Raw genomic sequence first — 15367 nt, forward strand, 5'->3', positions numbered from 1 at the left:
TCTAATCCCTGATCAAATACATCGAATAGTGTGAAGTTCATTACCAACATCATAAATTTTCACTGAACACAAAGTTTGGTCAAATTATTCTAAGTACTTTTGAGTGATAAATGTAAGAAGATGATGATGAGCCATCTTCTTGAATTGCTGCAATTTGGTTACACCCCATAGAGCTGTTAGGGAGGGAGTACTGGGTTTTTAAGCCAACAACAATGAAGGAACAGCAACATAGTTCTAATTACATCAGTATGGTGAATGGCTTGGAGAGGAACCTGCAGGTGTTAGTGTTCCCATGCGACTGCTGCTCCTGTTGTTCTAAGTTTGAGCTTCTGGGGATTCCCTTGAATGTTTGCATAAGATGTGCATGTTATTGATGTTTTTCTCTTTTAATCCGCAGGTGATTTGGACCGCCTTGTTGTCCAACAAGGGGCATACACGCGGTGGGTCATGCGAGGGCTGCTCTTGGATGTTTCAAGAGTAGCCTAGTGCTTCACGTCGTTAGTGTACGCTTAAACTGGACCAGCTGATGGGAAAATGACAGCTCAGTGACAATCACTGTTTGTTGTGCAGATACATGGATTTGGGCCAGTGTCTGTGGGAGTTGCGCATTCTCCCCGTGCTTGCGTGGGTTTTCTCCAGGTGCTCTGGTTTCCTCCCACACCCCAAAGATGTGCTCTTAGGCTGATTGGTGTAACAAGTTGTCCCTAAATTAGTATCCCCTCAACCTGGTTTCCAGTGTGGAGTGCCATAAGCATAGACAAGGGTCATGGGTGGAAGAGGGGACTCACAATGTTGAAATGGCGGCGCGGGCTTGTTGGGCTGAAGGGCCTGTTTCCCGTGCTGTGTTGTTGTTTGTTCTTTGGTACAGTTCATGGATGATACTCTTGGAGGCTTGGCAAATTGCTGCAGTGCATCTTGTAGATTGTACATGCTACATAAATGTTTAGGTGGTGGATGGAATACCGATCAAGTGGACTGCTCCTCTAAGTTGTCAAGCTTCTTATATGTTGTTGGAACATTCACCTAGACAAGAGGAGAATGTTCTATCACAGTCCTGACTTATGCCTGGTAGATGGTGCACAATGGAAGACCCATCTGGTCAAGGGTAGACTCCTCCCCCGAATGTTGATGGTGGGATATTCAGCATCACTAATACCATTGGACATCAAGGATGGATAGTTAAGATTCTCTTATTGGGAATGGTCACTGCCTGGCACTTGTGTGATGCCAATATAATTGTGAGACTTTAATCAATACAACATCCAAATTAACTTTAATTAAAAGGAGCACATTTGATAATTAGTCAGGGTTACTGATCTGTTGTACCTGTAAAACCTCAGACACTTTCGACCAATTTACTTACTCAAAAGTTTTACCCTGATGCCCCTATTTGCAAGATAGACAAAGGATAAACACAAGTAAAGGCTCAATAAGTTTATTAATAATATTACTATTAACCCTTTAAAACAAGAGGATACCCCAGATTCAAGGGTACTATGCGCAAAGATGGTTTGGTTAAACCGCAAGTCCAATTTTCTCAGTTCCTCTAGTCCATCGTCACAAAGGTAAGTTTCGACGGCAGCTTCTTTCCTTCCTTTCTTCTTTGGTCAGTCTTCCAGATGGTCAAGGTCAAGATGGTCACCTCCCTCATCGAACCTTCGCTGCTGTTGTGTCTGAGATGCGTATCTTTATTCTCCTCCCTCCCCACCTTTTCAGAAACTTCTCTGGCTTCTGCTCAATGAGGTCTTGGGAGGGGGTTCCAATACTCAGTGGATTTCTTGATGTCTGCCTGACAGGCCACCAAGGACCACCCCCAGGTGTCCATCTCCATGGTGTTACGTGCATGTAACCTGTTGCCATTATAAGGTACAAAGAACAAAGAATAGTACAACACAGGAAACAGGCTGTTTGGCCCTCCAAGCCTGTGCCGCGCATTGGTCCAACTAGACCATTCGTTTGTATCCCTCCATTCCCAGGCTGCTCATGTGACTATCCAGGTAATTCTTAAACGATGCCAGTGTGTCTGCCTCCACCACCCTACTTGGCAGCGCGTTCCAGGCCCCCACCACCCTCTGCGTAAAAAACGTCCCTCTGATATCGGAGTTATACCTCGCCCCTCTCACCTTGAGCCTGTGACCCCTCGTGATCGTCACATCCGACCTGGGAAAAAGCTTCCCACTATTCACCCTATCTATACCCTTCATAATTTTGTACATCGCTGTTAGGTCTCCCCTCATTCTCTGTCTTTTCAGGAAGAACAACCCCAGTCTACCCAATCTCTCCTCATAGCTAAGACCCTCCATACCAGGCAACATCCTGGTAAACCTTCTCTGCACTGTCTCTAAAGCCTCCACGTCCTTCTGGTAGTGCGGCGACCAGAATTGGACGCAGTACTCCAAATGTGGCCTAACCAGCGTTCTATACAACTGCAACATCAGACTCCAGCTTTTGTACTCTATACCCCGGCCTATAAAGGCAGGCATGCCATGCCATATACCTTCTTCACCACCTTCTCCACCTGTGCTGCCACCTTCAAGGATTTGTGGACTCAGTGATTGTCTTTGCCTTTGTATGTGATTTGAATGCCCAACAGCAAGAAAATTAGAATTTTAAAATAGGGATTTTCCAGCAGAACAGAAAGTTGGTAATCCTTCCACAGAAAAGTTGCGAAAGAACTGCATAAGAAACCCTTAGACACATGTAGGGGTTGGGGGGGTGATCTTGAGCTCAATCTCACCATATGCAGGAATGCTGGCAGGGGCTCAAGATCCAGAAGTCACAGTTCTCACCAGCGAAATCGCAACTTCTGATCTTCCCCAATACTCAGCAGGTTCATGACCGTAACAGACATGAACCTGATTTACATAAATTTCAATACATTTTAATATTAAAACTTGCCATAGTAATAAGTCCCAATAATGATCTCAACTGGGACACATTTTCTGATCTTGGGACATTCATAATGGTCTCCATCTTCTTGGATGCCTTGTGTAACCCATCACCTCAATTACATGACCCAGGTACTCAACTGAGTCCTTAAAAGAACTAACATTTCTCCCCCTTGATTGCTCCTCCAATTTCTTTAAGATTTCCTCCAAGTTCTTTAAGTGCTCCTCTCTCAAATCTGTGACCAAAATATCGTCCAGGTAAAGCAATTCAAGATTTTATCCATGATCCCCTGGAAGGCAGCTGGAGCGGACATAATGCCAACAGGAAGCTGCTTATTGCAGAACAGGCCTATGTGTGACTATCATTAGCAGCAGCTGTGAATCCTTCACTACCCCCACCTGCAAATAGACCTGCAATATGTCCATTTTGGAGAATTCCTTTCCTCCTGTCTAGACACTGAACAGATCCTCGATGAGAGGAAGTGAATATTGCACACACAGCTGGATTTACTGTCACTCTAAAATTGCCACAAATTCTCATTGATCCATCTGATTTGAAAACTGGAGCAATTGGAGTGAACTGTTCACTGTAATCACTGGTTCCAATGCACCCATCCATAAGCCATTTCAATTCAGCCTCCACCTTAGGCCTAATGGCGCATGATACTGGACAGGACATGCCTTTCACACTGTCACCCACCTCCACTCCCCCCACAACAGCTATTGCCACCATCTCCTGTTCTCCATCTGATCCCAGCCATCACTACATCTAAAATGAATCCCCCCGCTCCGCCCCATGAGGATCCCACTGGGGCCCACCCCTTGGCATAGGTTGCCATCATGCCAATCTAGCAGTTTCAAACTTGCCAAGGGGCAGTGCCAGTGCCATGCTACTTACCTCTATGTCCCTGGGAGATCCTCATGGCAAGTTTACGTTTGTGTGAACGTGTTGTAATCCATGCCAATGCGCTGCCACATCAACACGTTGTCAATAAATGGCAGGGAGGAGTTCATTATTTGGCAAGGGGATAGGTTAATATTAAAAAGCAGGTCCACGTCTGTTATAAGCGTGAACCTGATGATGGCGCCAGCAAAGGGAGGAGAAGATCTGAAATCATGAACTCGCTAGAGAGAACTGCAACTTCCAGGTCTCTGTTGGCATTCGCATGGATGGTGAGCGTGGGCTCAAGATTCCCTCTCCCTTTTCTCAACCAGGTTCTATATAATTGCAGTAAGATTTCCTCAAGCTAATTCTTTTTGTAATAAAGGTTAACATATTATTTGTTTTCCTAATTGAGAAAGGGGAGCTAGTGGTAGGGGATGGGGATATGGCTAAGGTCTTGAATAACTTTTTTGTTTCTGTCTTCACGGAGGAGGACATGAATAATTTGCCGGGTGTTAGCGATGGAAAGGTGGTAGGAATGGAGGGTCTTAATGACATTACTGTTACTAGAGAGGTGGTGCTCGACAGACTGGAGGGGCTGATTGTGGACAAGTCCCCAGGACCGGATGGAATGCATCCGAGGGTTCTGAAAGAAATGGCGGAGGTTATAGTGGATGCCTTGGTGGTTATTTTCCAGACGTCGCTGGATTCCGGGGAAGTGCCGGAAGATTGGAAAACGGCTAATGTTATGCCGTTGTTTAAGAAGGGTGCCAGGCAAAAGGCGGGGAATTATAGGCCGGTTAGTTTAACGTCTGTGGTAGGTAAAATGTTAGAATCCGTCATTAAGGAGGAAATTGCGAGGCATCTTGAAGGGAATTGCTTGATAGGGCGGACGCAACACGGTTTCATTAAAGGGAAGTCGTGTCTGACAAATTTACTGGAGTTCTATGAGGATGTGTCTAGGGCAGTGGATAGAGGAGAGCCGGTGGATGTGGTCTTTCTGGATTTTCAGAAGGCGTTTGACAAGGTACCTCACAAGAGGTTATTGCAGAAGGTCAGGGGACATGGAGTTGGGGGTAGGGTGTTAGCGTGGATAGAGGATTGGTTGTCAAATAGGAGGCAGAGAGTGGAGGTCAATGGGTGCTATTCGGATTGGCGGTTGGTGACTAGTGGGGTGCCCCAGGGGTCGGTGCTGGGACCTCAGCTATTTACCATTTATATAGATGATCTGGAGGAGGGAACCGAGTGCAGGGTGTCGAAATTTGCTGATGACACCAAGATTGGTGGAAAGGCAAATTGTGCGGAGGGTGTGGAGAGTCTGCAGAAGGATCTAGATAGGCTGGGCGAATGGGCCAGGAAATGGCAAATGGAATTTAATGTTGGCAAGTGTGAGGTGGTCCACTTTGGTAGGAAGAATGGTAGGAAGGACTATTACTTACGTGGCGAAAAACTGCAGCAGGCGACGGTGCAGAGGGACCTCGGGGTCCTTGTGCATGAGTCGCAAAAACCCAGCTTGCAGGTGCAGCAGGTGGTCAGGAAGGCGAATGGGACGCTGGCCTTCATAGCGAGGGGGATTGAATATAAAAGTAGGGAGGTCTTGCTGCAGCTGTATAGGGCATTGGTGAGGCCGCAGCTGGAGTACTGTGTGCAGTTTTGGGCGCCGCACCTGCGCAAGGATATTTTGGCCCTGGAGGGAGTGCAGAGGAGGTTTACTAGGCTGATACCGGAGTTGAGGGGATTGAGCTATGAGGAGAGGCTGAATAAACTAGGCTTGTACTCGTTAGAGTTTAGAAGAATGAGGGGAGATCTCATTGAGACGTATAAGATGATGAATGGGATGGATAGGATAGAGGTGGAGAGACTCTTCCCGCTCAAAAAAGACAGTAGGACTAGGGGGCACAGCCTCAAGATAAAGGGGAGGCGGTTTAGAACGGAGTTGAGGAGGAACTTCTTCACTCAAAGGGTGGTGAATCTCTGGAATTCTCTGCCCGTTGAAGTGGTGGAGGCTGCCTCGCTAAATATTTTTAAGAAGCGGGTTGATGGGTTCTTGATAAGAGAGGGGATTAAGGGTTATGGGGAGAGGGCGGGAAAGTGGAACTGAGCCACAACAGATCAGCCATGATCTTATTGAATGGCGGGGCAGGCTCGAAGGGCTAGATGGCCTACTCCTGCTCCTATTTCTTATGTTCTTATGTTCTTAATTGTTTCTCTATTGCATGTTAGGTTTCTGTGACTCGTGTTCAAAGGTATACAGGTCCCTCTGAATTACTAATCTCTTACCTTTTAAAAAAGAACTACTTTTCCAATTCTTTTACCAAAATGGATAACATCACAATTATCCACATTATTTTCCATCTGCAAATTCTATTACAAACAGATGGAGGGACGTGTTATATGAGTTGATCAGCTCTAATGTTCCAACATTTGATTGATCAAATGAAATAGCACGTTCCTTCAGTTTTTTTGTAATCAAAGTACAATCCTGGCTTGCAAAGCAAACGGTCTGCTGTTTGATGTGATTCCACAATTGCTGATCAATTCTGAATATGCTAGTGGCTACATTAACAACCAATTTAAGATAATCAGTTGAGCTTGTAACCTGGTTTATTTACACTGGCTATAAGCAACATACATTCATGTGCAGCAGTGACCTATTTGTAAACAAAAGGAATAACTTCAATTCTTGCCCTTTACTCAATTATCCATCTTGATGTTCTGCAATTCCTTGGCCAAAGTTGACTTGCCAACTAATCAGCACCCTTTCTTTTGTAGAGAAATTGTTATGACCATTTGAAATTTGGCATTCCTGCATTTGTCCTGATGAGTGCAAGACAAAAAGTTTCAGCAATATGCCTCGTTTCAGCAGTATTCTACCAAGTGATCACCTTTAAATAATGCTGATGAGCAGACTTTCCTACTATTTAAAGCAACATTGTGGTCAGCACATATCGAGTGAAGCAATGGAGGAGTTCAAAATGGGTTCTGTAAAGAACACAGATCCAAATCTACATTTCACATTGAATGTGTCATGTGTGCACTATTGCCAGTAGCCTTACCTTCTATAGCAATATGGTGGGCAATGACTTCTGGTCAGATGTGCTTCTTTGGGATTAACCAAATAAACTAAATCAAAAATTGTGGGATAAATTAAAAGACAGGTCCATAAAGGGGTACTGCATCAGAGTAAATAGAATCTCAAAGGAAATTTAAAACAGTGTGATTAAAAGGGTTGAAAAAAAAACCCACAGTCCCATGGTGCCCACAGAGCACAGAAGGCCTTAATCACACAAGGATTGTCAGGATGGGTGACCCCTTAACTGCCCTCTACCTGGACTTGTTAATGGTTAATTTGGCCAGACTCAAGAGAAGGCCCAACATAGTGGCCTGGAGTTGCTGTAGTATTAAGGCCTTTACAGTTTTTCAATTTGGCAAATGCTGGTGAATGTAGATGGATACAAATTATCCAGCAAAGCATAACTTCGAAAAGCTATCCATTAAAGAGACAGAGGCAGTGAGAGAATTAGATATTAGGGTTAATTAGGTTTCAAACAATGATGAGACAGAGTACTAGAATGAAACAGAGAATCTGGTGAACTGGTGCAGCAACAATAACCTCTCCCTCAATGTCAGCAAAATGAAGGGGATTGTCATCAACTTTAGAAAGTGTGAAGGAGAACATGCGCGTGTCTACATCAAAGGGGATGAAGTAGAAAGGGTTGAGAGCTTCAAGTTTTTAGGTATCCAGATCACCAACAAACTGTCCAGGTCCCTCCCCCCCCCGCCACCACCTCCGATGCTGACACCCTAGTATAAAAAGCCCACCAATGCCTCTATTTTCTTAGAAGACTAAGGAAATTTGGCATGTCAGCTATGGCTCTCACCAACTTTTACAGATGCACCGTAGAAAGCATTGTTTCTGGTTGTATCATAGCTTGGTATGGCTCCTGCTCTGCCCAAGACCACAAGAAACTACCCAAAGGTCATGAATGTAGCCCAATCCATCACACAAACCAGCCTCCCATCCATTGACTCTGTCTACACTTCCTGTTACCTCGGCAAAGTAGCCAACGTAATTAAGGACCCCACACACCCCAGACGTTCTCTCTTCCACCTTCCCCATCGGGAAAAAGATACAAAAATTAGAGGTCTCATATCAACCGACTCAAGAACAGCGTCTTCCCTGTTGCTGTTAGGCTTTTGAATGGACTTACCTTGCATTAAGTTGATCTTTCTCTACACCCTAGGTATGAATGTAACACTACATTCTGCACTCTGTCATTTCCTTCTCTATGAACGGTATGCTTTGCCTCTATAGCATGCAAGAAACAATACTTTTCACTGTATACATGTGATAATAATAAATCAAATCAAAATTATTAAGCAACAGGTAAGTCATTATAAAAAGTACAAAAATTACAAATCACTCACCTCCACTGGACAGGTAGCTTGCCAATCCCTGGTAAGCCATATCCATTTTTCCTGGGAAATGAGGATCAGGCACATTATACTGAGCAACCATATCTGCACAGATCACCCAGAACCTACCAGCAAATATTCAACGATTTAGTTGATGAAGAAAGTAACAGTTGCAATATTCAGATCTGAGAAAATATATTTTTCTATAAATCAATACTTTACAAATTGAGGGATTAACTGAATCCATTCAATAAATACAGAACATAATGCAAATACTCAATAGATCTTGCATCATTTGTGAAGAGAGAAACAGAGTTAACATGTGGAATTTATCAGGGAGGTGGAGACTGACAGCTCGGGAGTGAGACGGGAAGGGTGGTGTTGCTCGGAGAATGGGGAAAAAGACATGAGGCAGCAGCTGAAACCCATAAATTCGGCAAGCTAGAGGAAGTGAGTAACAAAGAACAAAACAAAGAACAACCCAGCACGGGAAACAGGCCCTTCGGCCCAACGAGCCCGCGCCGCCGCATCACCCTACACCTATTCTACCCTGCATGTCTACGAATGGGACCCTACTCAGCCAGATTCAGGGAAGAAATAGTGTCAATTTGGTAGAAACCGATTAGCCTAAGAGCACATCTTTGGGGTGTGGGAGGAAACCGGAGCGCCCGGAGGAAACCCACGCAACCACAGGGAGAATGCGCAAACTCCCACAGACACAGGCCCAAATCCATGTATCTGCACAGCTAGCAGTGATAGTCACTGAGCTGTTGTGGCGCCCGTCTATCGGTCCAGGATCAAGCACACACACCGACATGAAGTACTAGGCCACTCCTGGACTTCCAAGAGCAGCCCACGCACGGCAGGAAATCATTGAAACCTATAACTGAATCATTCAGTTCTATAAATGACAAGCCTGTCAACATCCACAGAAGACTCGACATTAAAGGAGTAGCTAATTGAGATGGCTGGAGTTCAGGGCAAAAGATTGCCGAAGATTTCTGTCGCAATATTTGACACTTCAATGGGACTGCAGACCCTTGTGTCTTTGTGCCTGCAAATGCTGACTTCAGGTGGACCACTGAGAAAGAGCTGCAGCATCACTCAACTTAGCAACCTGTGGGGAAGGGCCAGCAACTGGTAAAGGAGTGACAGCTACAGCAATGCATTGCAGCCATATGCAGCAGAAGGGTCAACAAAAGGCCAGGAGTTAGATGAGGGAAAAATCTCAGCTTCTTGGAATACAGTGCCTTCAAAGGTTATGGTTCTCTCAGCAGGTGGTCACAGACTTTTGGAAAGAATACCTGAGGCAAGAAGAATGGATGAACACCGATAGTGGTCAAGGTGGTTGTTGCACTGAATATGATTTCATCCAGGATCATTTCAGATGTTGGATGCTGACATCTGCAAGGTCTCACAATCAGTCACTCATAACTTCACTCATCTGTAGGATGTTTTGTATGTTTTTGAATGCACATTCACACCCACATACTGTTTTTCACCCATCTTCTGTGGCCAAGAAGTTTGAAATGGATGTGATCTGTCAAGCCTGAGAACAGTTAGTTTCACCTTCATGGCAGCATTTCCTGAGCTGCAAAGCATGATGGACTGCATCCATGTGACCATCAAAGCTCTATCAAAGTATCCAGGTGTATTTGTAAATAGGAAGATATTCCACACGTTCAATGTACAGCTCGTATTCTACTATCACAGATGATCTTACAAGTATGTTCAAAGTTTCTGAGCAGCTACCATAACATTTTCATGCTGAGGCATCCGCTCTTCAGGCCACTGAACAACCTCCATGACTGATTCCTGGGAGACAAGAAGTATCTGCTGAAAACACTGCTGATGACTCCAGTGTGGACCACTACCACAGAGACAAACAAAATATATAACCAGTGCTATCTGATGACTTGGGTAATCATTCAGCAGGGAATTGGTTTGCTACAGATATGGTTCCAGTGAATTGACTGGTCCAGGGGCTGCCTTCGAATACAACCCCTTAAGGGCTTCTTGTATAATGGTGATGTGCTGCACCCTGCACAACATGGCACTATAGGGTGGAATGGAACTGGCACTGGAAGAGGTTAATGACTGCCCTTAGAGGAACAGGAGGAAGAATATGATTGGTCAGTGCAGTATGCCCATCCATAGTGCCTGCTGATGCCTTTGCTTACTGACCTGAAAGCTGGAAAAGCCCACGTGCCCTCATCCAGGTATGGTTCACTGGAGCACGGAGCGTGCAACGCTCAGGTGAGCCCCAAAATGCCTCAAGTAGGTGTGCCTCAAGCAAATCTCTATCCCAATATATGGTCCCCTTGCCTCAGGTTCAAGCCTGATCCACCATTACCTAGACCCACCGTTGAACTCAGACCCATTCAGCTCCTAATGATTAGTGTGCAATGAGGCATTAAGAACTACATGACATTTAGCAAGTGGCCAAGACATAATGGTTTCCTTGCAGTAAAGTTATTCACCATGACACTGACATTAATGAAGACACCCAAATGAATCCAATTGTGTAACTAAGTGTTTGTGGCTATGTCAGGGGGCTATTCGGAGCTGAATGGATTTAACTCAATGAATGAGTGGCTAGAGACTGGGCACCTTGTGGGGAGTGTCCCCTTTCTATTACCACTGCCTGCCTCCTATGATCAGGGCCCACCTGCATTTCCATGTACTTCTGTGTCATCACTATGATACAGAATTGTTACAATGCAGAAGAAAACCATTTGGCCCATTGTGTCTGCACCGGCTCTTCAAATGAACAATGTGACTTAGTGCTTTTCCCCAAACTCTTGTACATTGTTTCTATGCTAGCAATCATCTAATGCTCTCTTGAATGCCTCAATTGAACCTGCCTCCACATACTTTCAAATATTGCATGCATCCCAGACTCGAACCACTTATGTGAAGAAAATTTTTCTCACATCATACTTAATTCTTTCGCAAATCATTTTAAACCTGTGCCCTTTCATTTTCGATCCTTTTGTGAGTGGGAACAGTTTCTCCCTATCTACTCAGTCCAGCCACCAAGTACTGACTGATCAATGATGACATAATGTGGAGTCTACTACACTGTTGCTGAATCTGCTTGTGACTCTCCATGATGGTGACCACCCTTTCAATGGAAGAGGCCATGGGTTCATGCCTCTTCATAGCTTCTTCTGCACTGTAGGGATTCTGTGATGAATCTTCAAGATTCAAGAAAACATCTTTATATTACTGCCATTTATAGGTTTCATTTTCACCACCACCATTTCAGTAGATTGTACCTTGTTTAGCTAGTGTTAACCATATAATATGAGTATTAATCTGCGATGCTGATAACAACTAAAGCAGAATTGTACATGGCTACAGCTATATTCAGTCTTCTGACGGGTGCTCCCCACAGCTGTCAATGCCTCCATCATCTGCTCTTGTTCAAATGTGAAGCATTCCTCCCCTTGTGCCACCCATTCTACCCATGATTGAGGCCCTGCTGAAGTGGCTGTATCTGTACTGGTAGAGCTGCAAATGATTTGTGTGATGTAGTGACTTCTTAGAGTGGTGTTCCTCCTCTGAGGTCTGTATTGCCTCCTCATATGGTTCCTGCTATGACCCTGCAATTGCCCTTGCAGGAGAGAGTAGACCTCAGTGAAGAACGTAGGTAACTGTATTTTCAGGCCCTCACATGCTGATGAGCTTGAAATATAGACTTCTGGATAAAAATGGTCAACTGTAGATGAGTAATGAACTCCACCGCCAGTGTAACATCTCTCCTGTGAGTTATGCCTTTCTTCTGCAGTGAGAGAAAGAAGTGTTGGGATTGAGGGGCACAGTGTCAAGATCGGAAGACCCTTCCACATTTTATGGACTCAATTGTGGAATGGGTTGCACAATGTTATAGCTTCAGGGCTCAGTGTGAGTGTTGTGTGTCTATATGAAGAGTTAGAAAGGGAGACATTACTTTGTATTGCTGCAATTAATGCACCTCTCTGCATCCTTGTGTAAAGGACATCTAGGAAGTTTCAGCAGTATGGCTGGCAGCTATGATACTTTGCACTTATCATGCCAGTCCCAAAGAAGTAATCAAAGCATTTCCTGCGCTGTATCCAGGTCCTGATGATGACTCCTTGGCTGCTGATCTCCTACCAGCAGCCATACCTGACGTGTCATACTGGCTGGGTTCCTTCTTCTTCCTCTGGAAACAGCCCCTGCCTCCATTTCATCTCTGCCTTTACCATAACTTCCAGGGAGGCATTGATGAAATGTGATGTGGTCCTTCTTTTGTCTCATTTCCATTTCCTGCAGAAGGCAATTCTTCCAACCTACTCAGTGTTAATCTTACTGCAGCTGCTGGAAAATTTTAAAAACTTGTGCAATCATTCACGCTCCAAGCTCTGCCTGTTCATCATGTCTAACTGGAGGCACACTGTTAGATGATTGACGGAAGATTGCGCTGGAAGTCCCTGCAGATGCTCATCCAAGTTCCCAGCCAAGAAATGACTCTGCCACCTTGGAAAATAACTATTTATCCCACCTAATGGTTCAGGTCAATGTCCTTTCTTCAGGTCTTCTAAAAGGCCAGCAATCTGAAACATGAATTCTTCTCTCCACAGATGCTGCTAGACCTTTTCTATTGATGTTTCAGATTTGCAGCATCTATTGTATTTTGTTCTTACTCTAGTTCTGATGATAGTTTTGTACACTCCCTTTAGGACTTGCTAAATATCATTATTTTAATTAACATTTAACTTTACTTATAGGATAGCAACTTAAAATGCTATGTGGTTAGATTACTCAACTTCCAAAACAATTCCAGATGTTCATTTATCAAACCATACAGTATTAGCAAACTGGAACAACATAATTATTCAAAAGCTATGTACACATAATTAAAAAGAATACATGGAGAATGTAATTTTGTTTCATTCATTTGTGGCATACAGGCGTTACGGGCTGGCCAACATTTATTGCACATCGCTAGTTGCCCTTGAACTGAATAGTTTGCTAGGCCATTTCAGAGGGCATTTGAGAGTCAACCACATTGCTGTAGGTCTAGAGTCACATGTAGGCCAGACCAGGTGAAGACAGCAGATTATCTTCCTTAAAGAACATTAGTGAACCAGTGGGTTTTTCTGATAATTGACAATGGTTTCATTGTTATCAGGAGATTCTTAATTCCAGATTTTTTTTATTGAATTCAAATTCCACCATCTGGTGTGGCAGGATTTGAACCCAGGTCCCCAAAACATAAGTGGAGTTTCTGGATTAATAGTCTAGTGCTAATACCACTAGGCCATCACTGCTCCCAAATTTATTCTAATTAGGTGTGTTTCATTTTGATATTTTTTAAATTACAAGTTTTTCTATCAATTTTCTTCTGATTACAATTCAGTGTATGCTGTGGTTAGTTGTCAGGATCCTTAAGGAGTTATGCAAAAAGTGCAAGTTAAAGAAAAAGAAAATTATTTTGGAAGATGCCAGGATCTATCTGGGGTTGGTGCCTAAAGGACATTAGAACTCACCCAAAAAGTTTCACTCTTCCTTTTGATAAAGCTGTCATCGTTCCTTCATCATCCACAAAGTATTCAGCTGAGATGTTGTCCTGAAGGAACAGTCCCTCGGGGTCTTTCTTTGCTACAGCATACCACTTCCCAGTATACTGCAGTTAATAAAATGCAAAAACTGTAGTTATGTATCCACTTGCGTGCTTACAAAACGTAATTAAAAAATAAGTTCACCATAATTTTTATTGATGGATTTACTCCCTACTGAATTTATTCTACTAGGCTTTAATTTAGTTTACAAACATATGCTTAAAATTCAGCTGGGGCCTTGCCAGTGAGAGATTGGTGGAACACCCAGAGAAACATCAAAGCAGCCATTTACACCATTGCCTCAAGGGTTTTGCTGATGTTCTGGCAAATGATATTTTCTGATGGGAGGATCATCACTATGAAAAAACTGCAATCAAATAGCATAATTTCAGATGTATTTAAAGAACAGTTTTTCTATTTTATCTACCCATAACGGGGCGAGCCAGGAGAATTGCATGTCTACCGATTCGTGGGACTTGTGCATGCATTCCTGTTGTGCATGCATCTCCTAGCGCCAGATATCTGGCGCTGTTTGAGCCACACTGGTAATTGGCAGGAACACCAAATAAATGATTTGAATCTACTTTTACTATAATTTAAATCCGATTAGCAGGCCCAGGACTGAATTCTCTGGACCCGCTAGCATTTCCTACCCCATCAGCATCTCCCACCCTGTCAGGAGTATTTCACTCCAGCGGGGTTCAGATCAGCTCCCCGCTTTTGGGGAACTAGCAGGACAACCCTGCCAGAGTGAAAGGGGGACAATCGGAACCATGCAGAGGATCAGGCGGGTGGGGGGGTGGGGGGGTGGGGGGGGGGGGCATTGTGCCCCCTGGCATGTGCACCCTGACAATGCTAGCCTGAGTCCCCAGCACTGCCCAAGGGGCTAAGTGTCCATGCCTAGGGGACACCTTGGCACTGCCTACCATGCATGAGGCAGTGCCAAGGGGACAGGGCCTAGGGGGTGGGGCCTGCTGAGGGCAGGACCCAGGAGGCGATTGGTGGAGGAGGGAGGTCCTGCTGCCACTCTGCCATTGCGATCGATGGGGGAAGGAGGGAGGCCGGCAATTGGGATGGGCTGGGGGGTATGGTCAGTCGGTGGGGGTGGGGGGGTGGGGGAGTGATCATCACTGCGGAGGGGAGGGGGTGCTGGAGATTGTGTGGTCCAGGACGGGTGGGGGGTAGGTTTGGGGCTGGATGGACAGTGGGGCCAAACAGCAGGCTGACAGATTGGGGCCACTGCGTATAAGTTTCAGAACTATCAACCTCCAGTATCAATAGGCCCCACCCCCAAGCTTTTAATGATATTCATGATTGTGATCTCTGCAGTGCACAGTGTGTGGGAGATTCTTGTCGGAAGTCAAACTGAAAAAAGCCAGCATGACTTACACCAGTTTTCCTGCAAATTTGACATTTAGAATTTTTTTGGGAGAATCACGACCAACATCTTTAAAATTGATTACAAAGGCAAATAACATTGGAAGGACTATTTGTTTCATCTAGCAGCCACTACCATAAAAACGTATCAACATACCCATCAGCTATCTGCCTCTTCAATCATGTGAGTTTCAGAATATGGCTGACACCAACACCCA

The 15367-nt window shown here is 44.6% G+C and overlaps 1 protein-coding gene across 2 annotated transcripts in view; it reads right to left on the reverse strand.

The window, feature by feature from the left end:
• Window positions 1-15367, reverse strand: part of LOC145346010 (purpurin-like) — a 57364-nt gene that overhangs the window by 6546 nt on the left and 35451 nt on the right. For both annotated transcript variants that reach the window (XM_080193493.1, XM_080193492.1), the window contains 2 exons: window positions 13701-13837; window positions 8200-8312 (listed from right to left, as the gene is read on the reverse strand). In XM_080193493.1, coding sequence (XP_080049619.1) covers window positions 8200-8312; window positions 13701-13837 — 250 coding nt within the window. The remainder of the gene's footprint in view (window positions 1-8199; window positions 8313-13700; window positions 13838-15367) is intronic.

The sequence above is a fragment of the Carcharhinus amblyrhynchos genome, chromosome 1 (genome assembly GCF_965287045.1).
Source record: "Carcharhinus amblyrhynchos chromosome 1, sCarAmb.v2.hapA, whole genome shotgun sequence".
Classification (NCBI taxonomy): domain Eukaryota; kingdom Metazoa; phylum Chordata; class Chondrichthyes; order Carcharhiniformes; family Carcharhinidae; genus Carcharhinus; species Carcharhinus amblyrhynchos.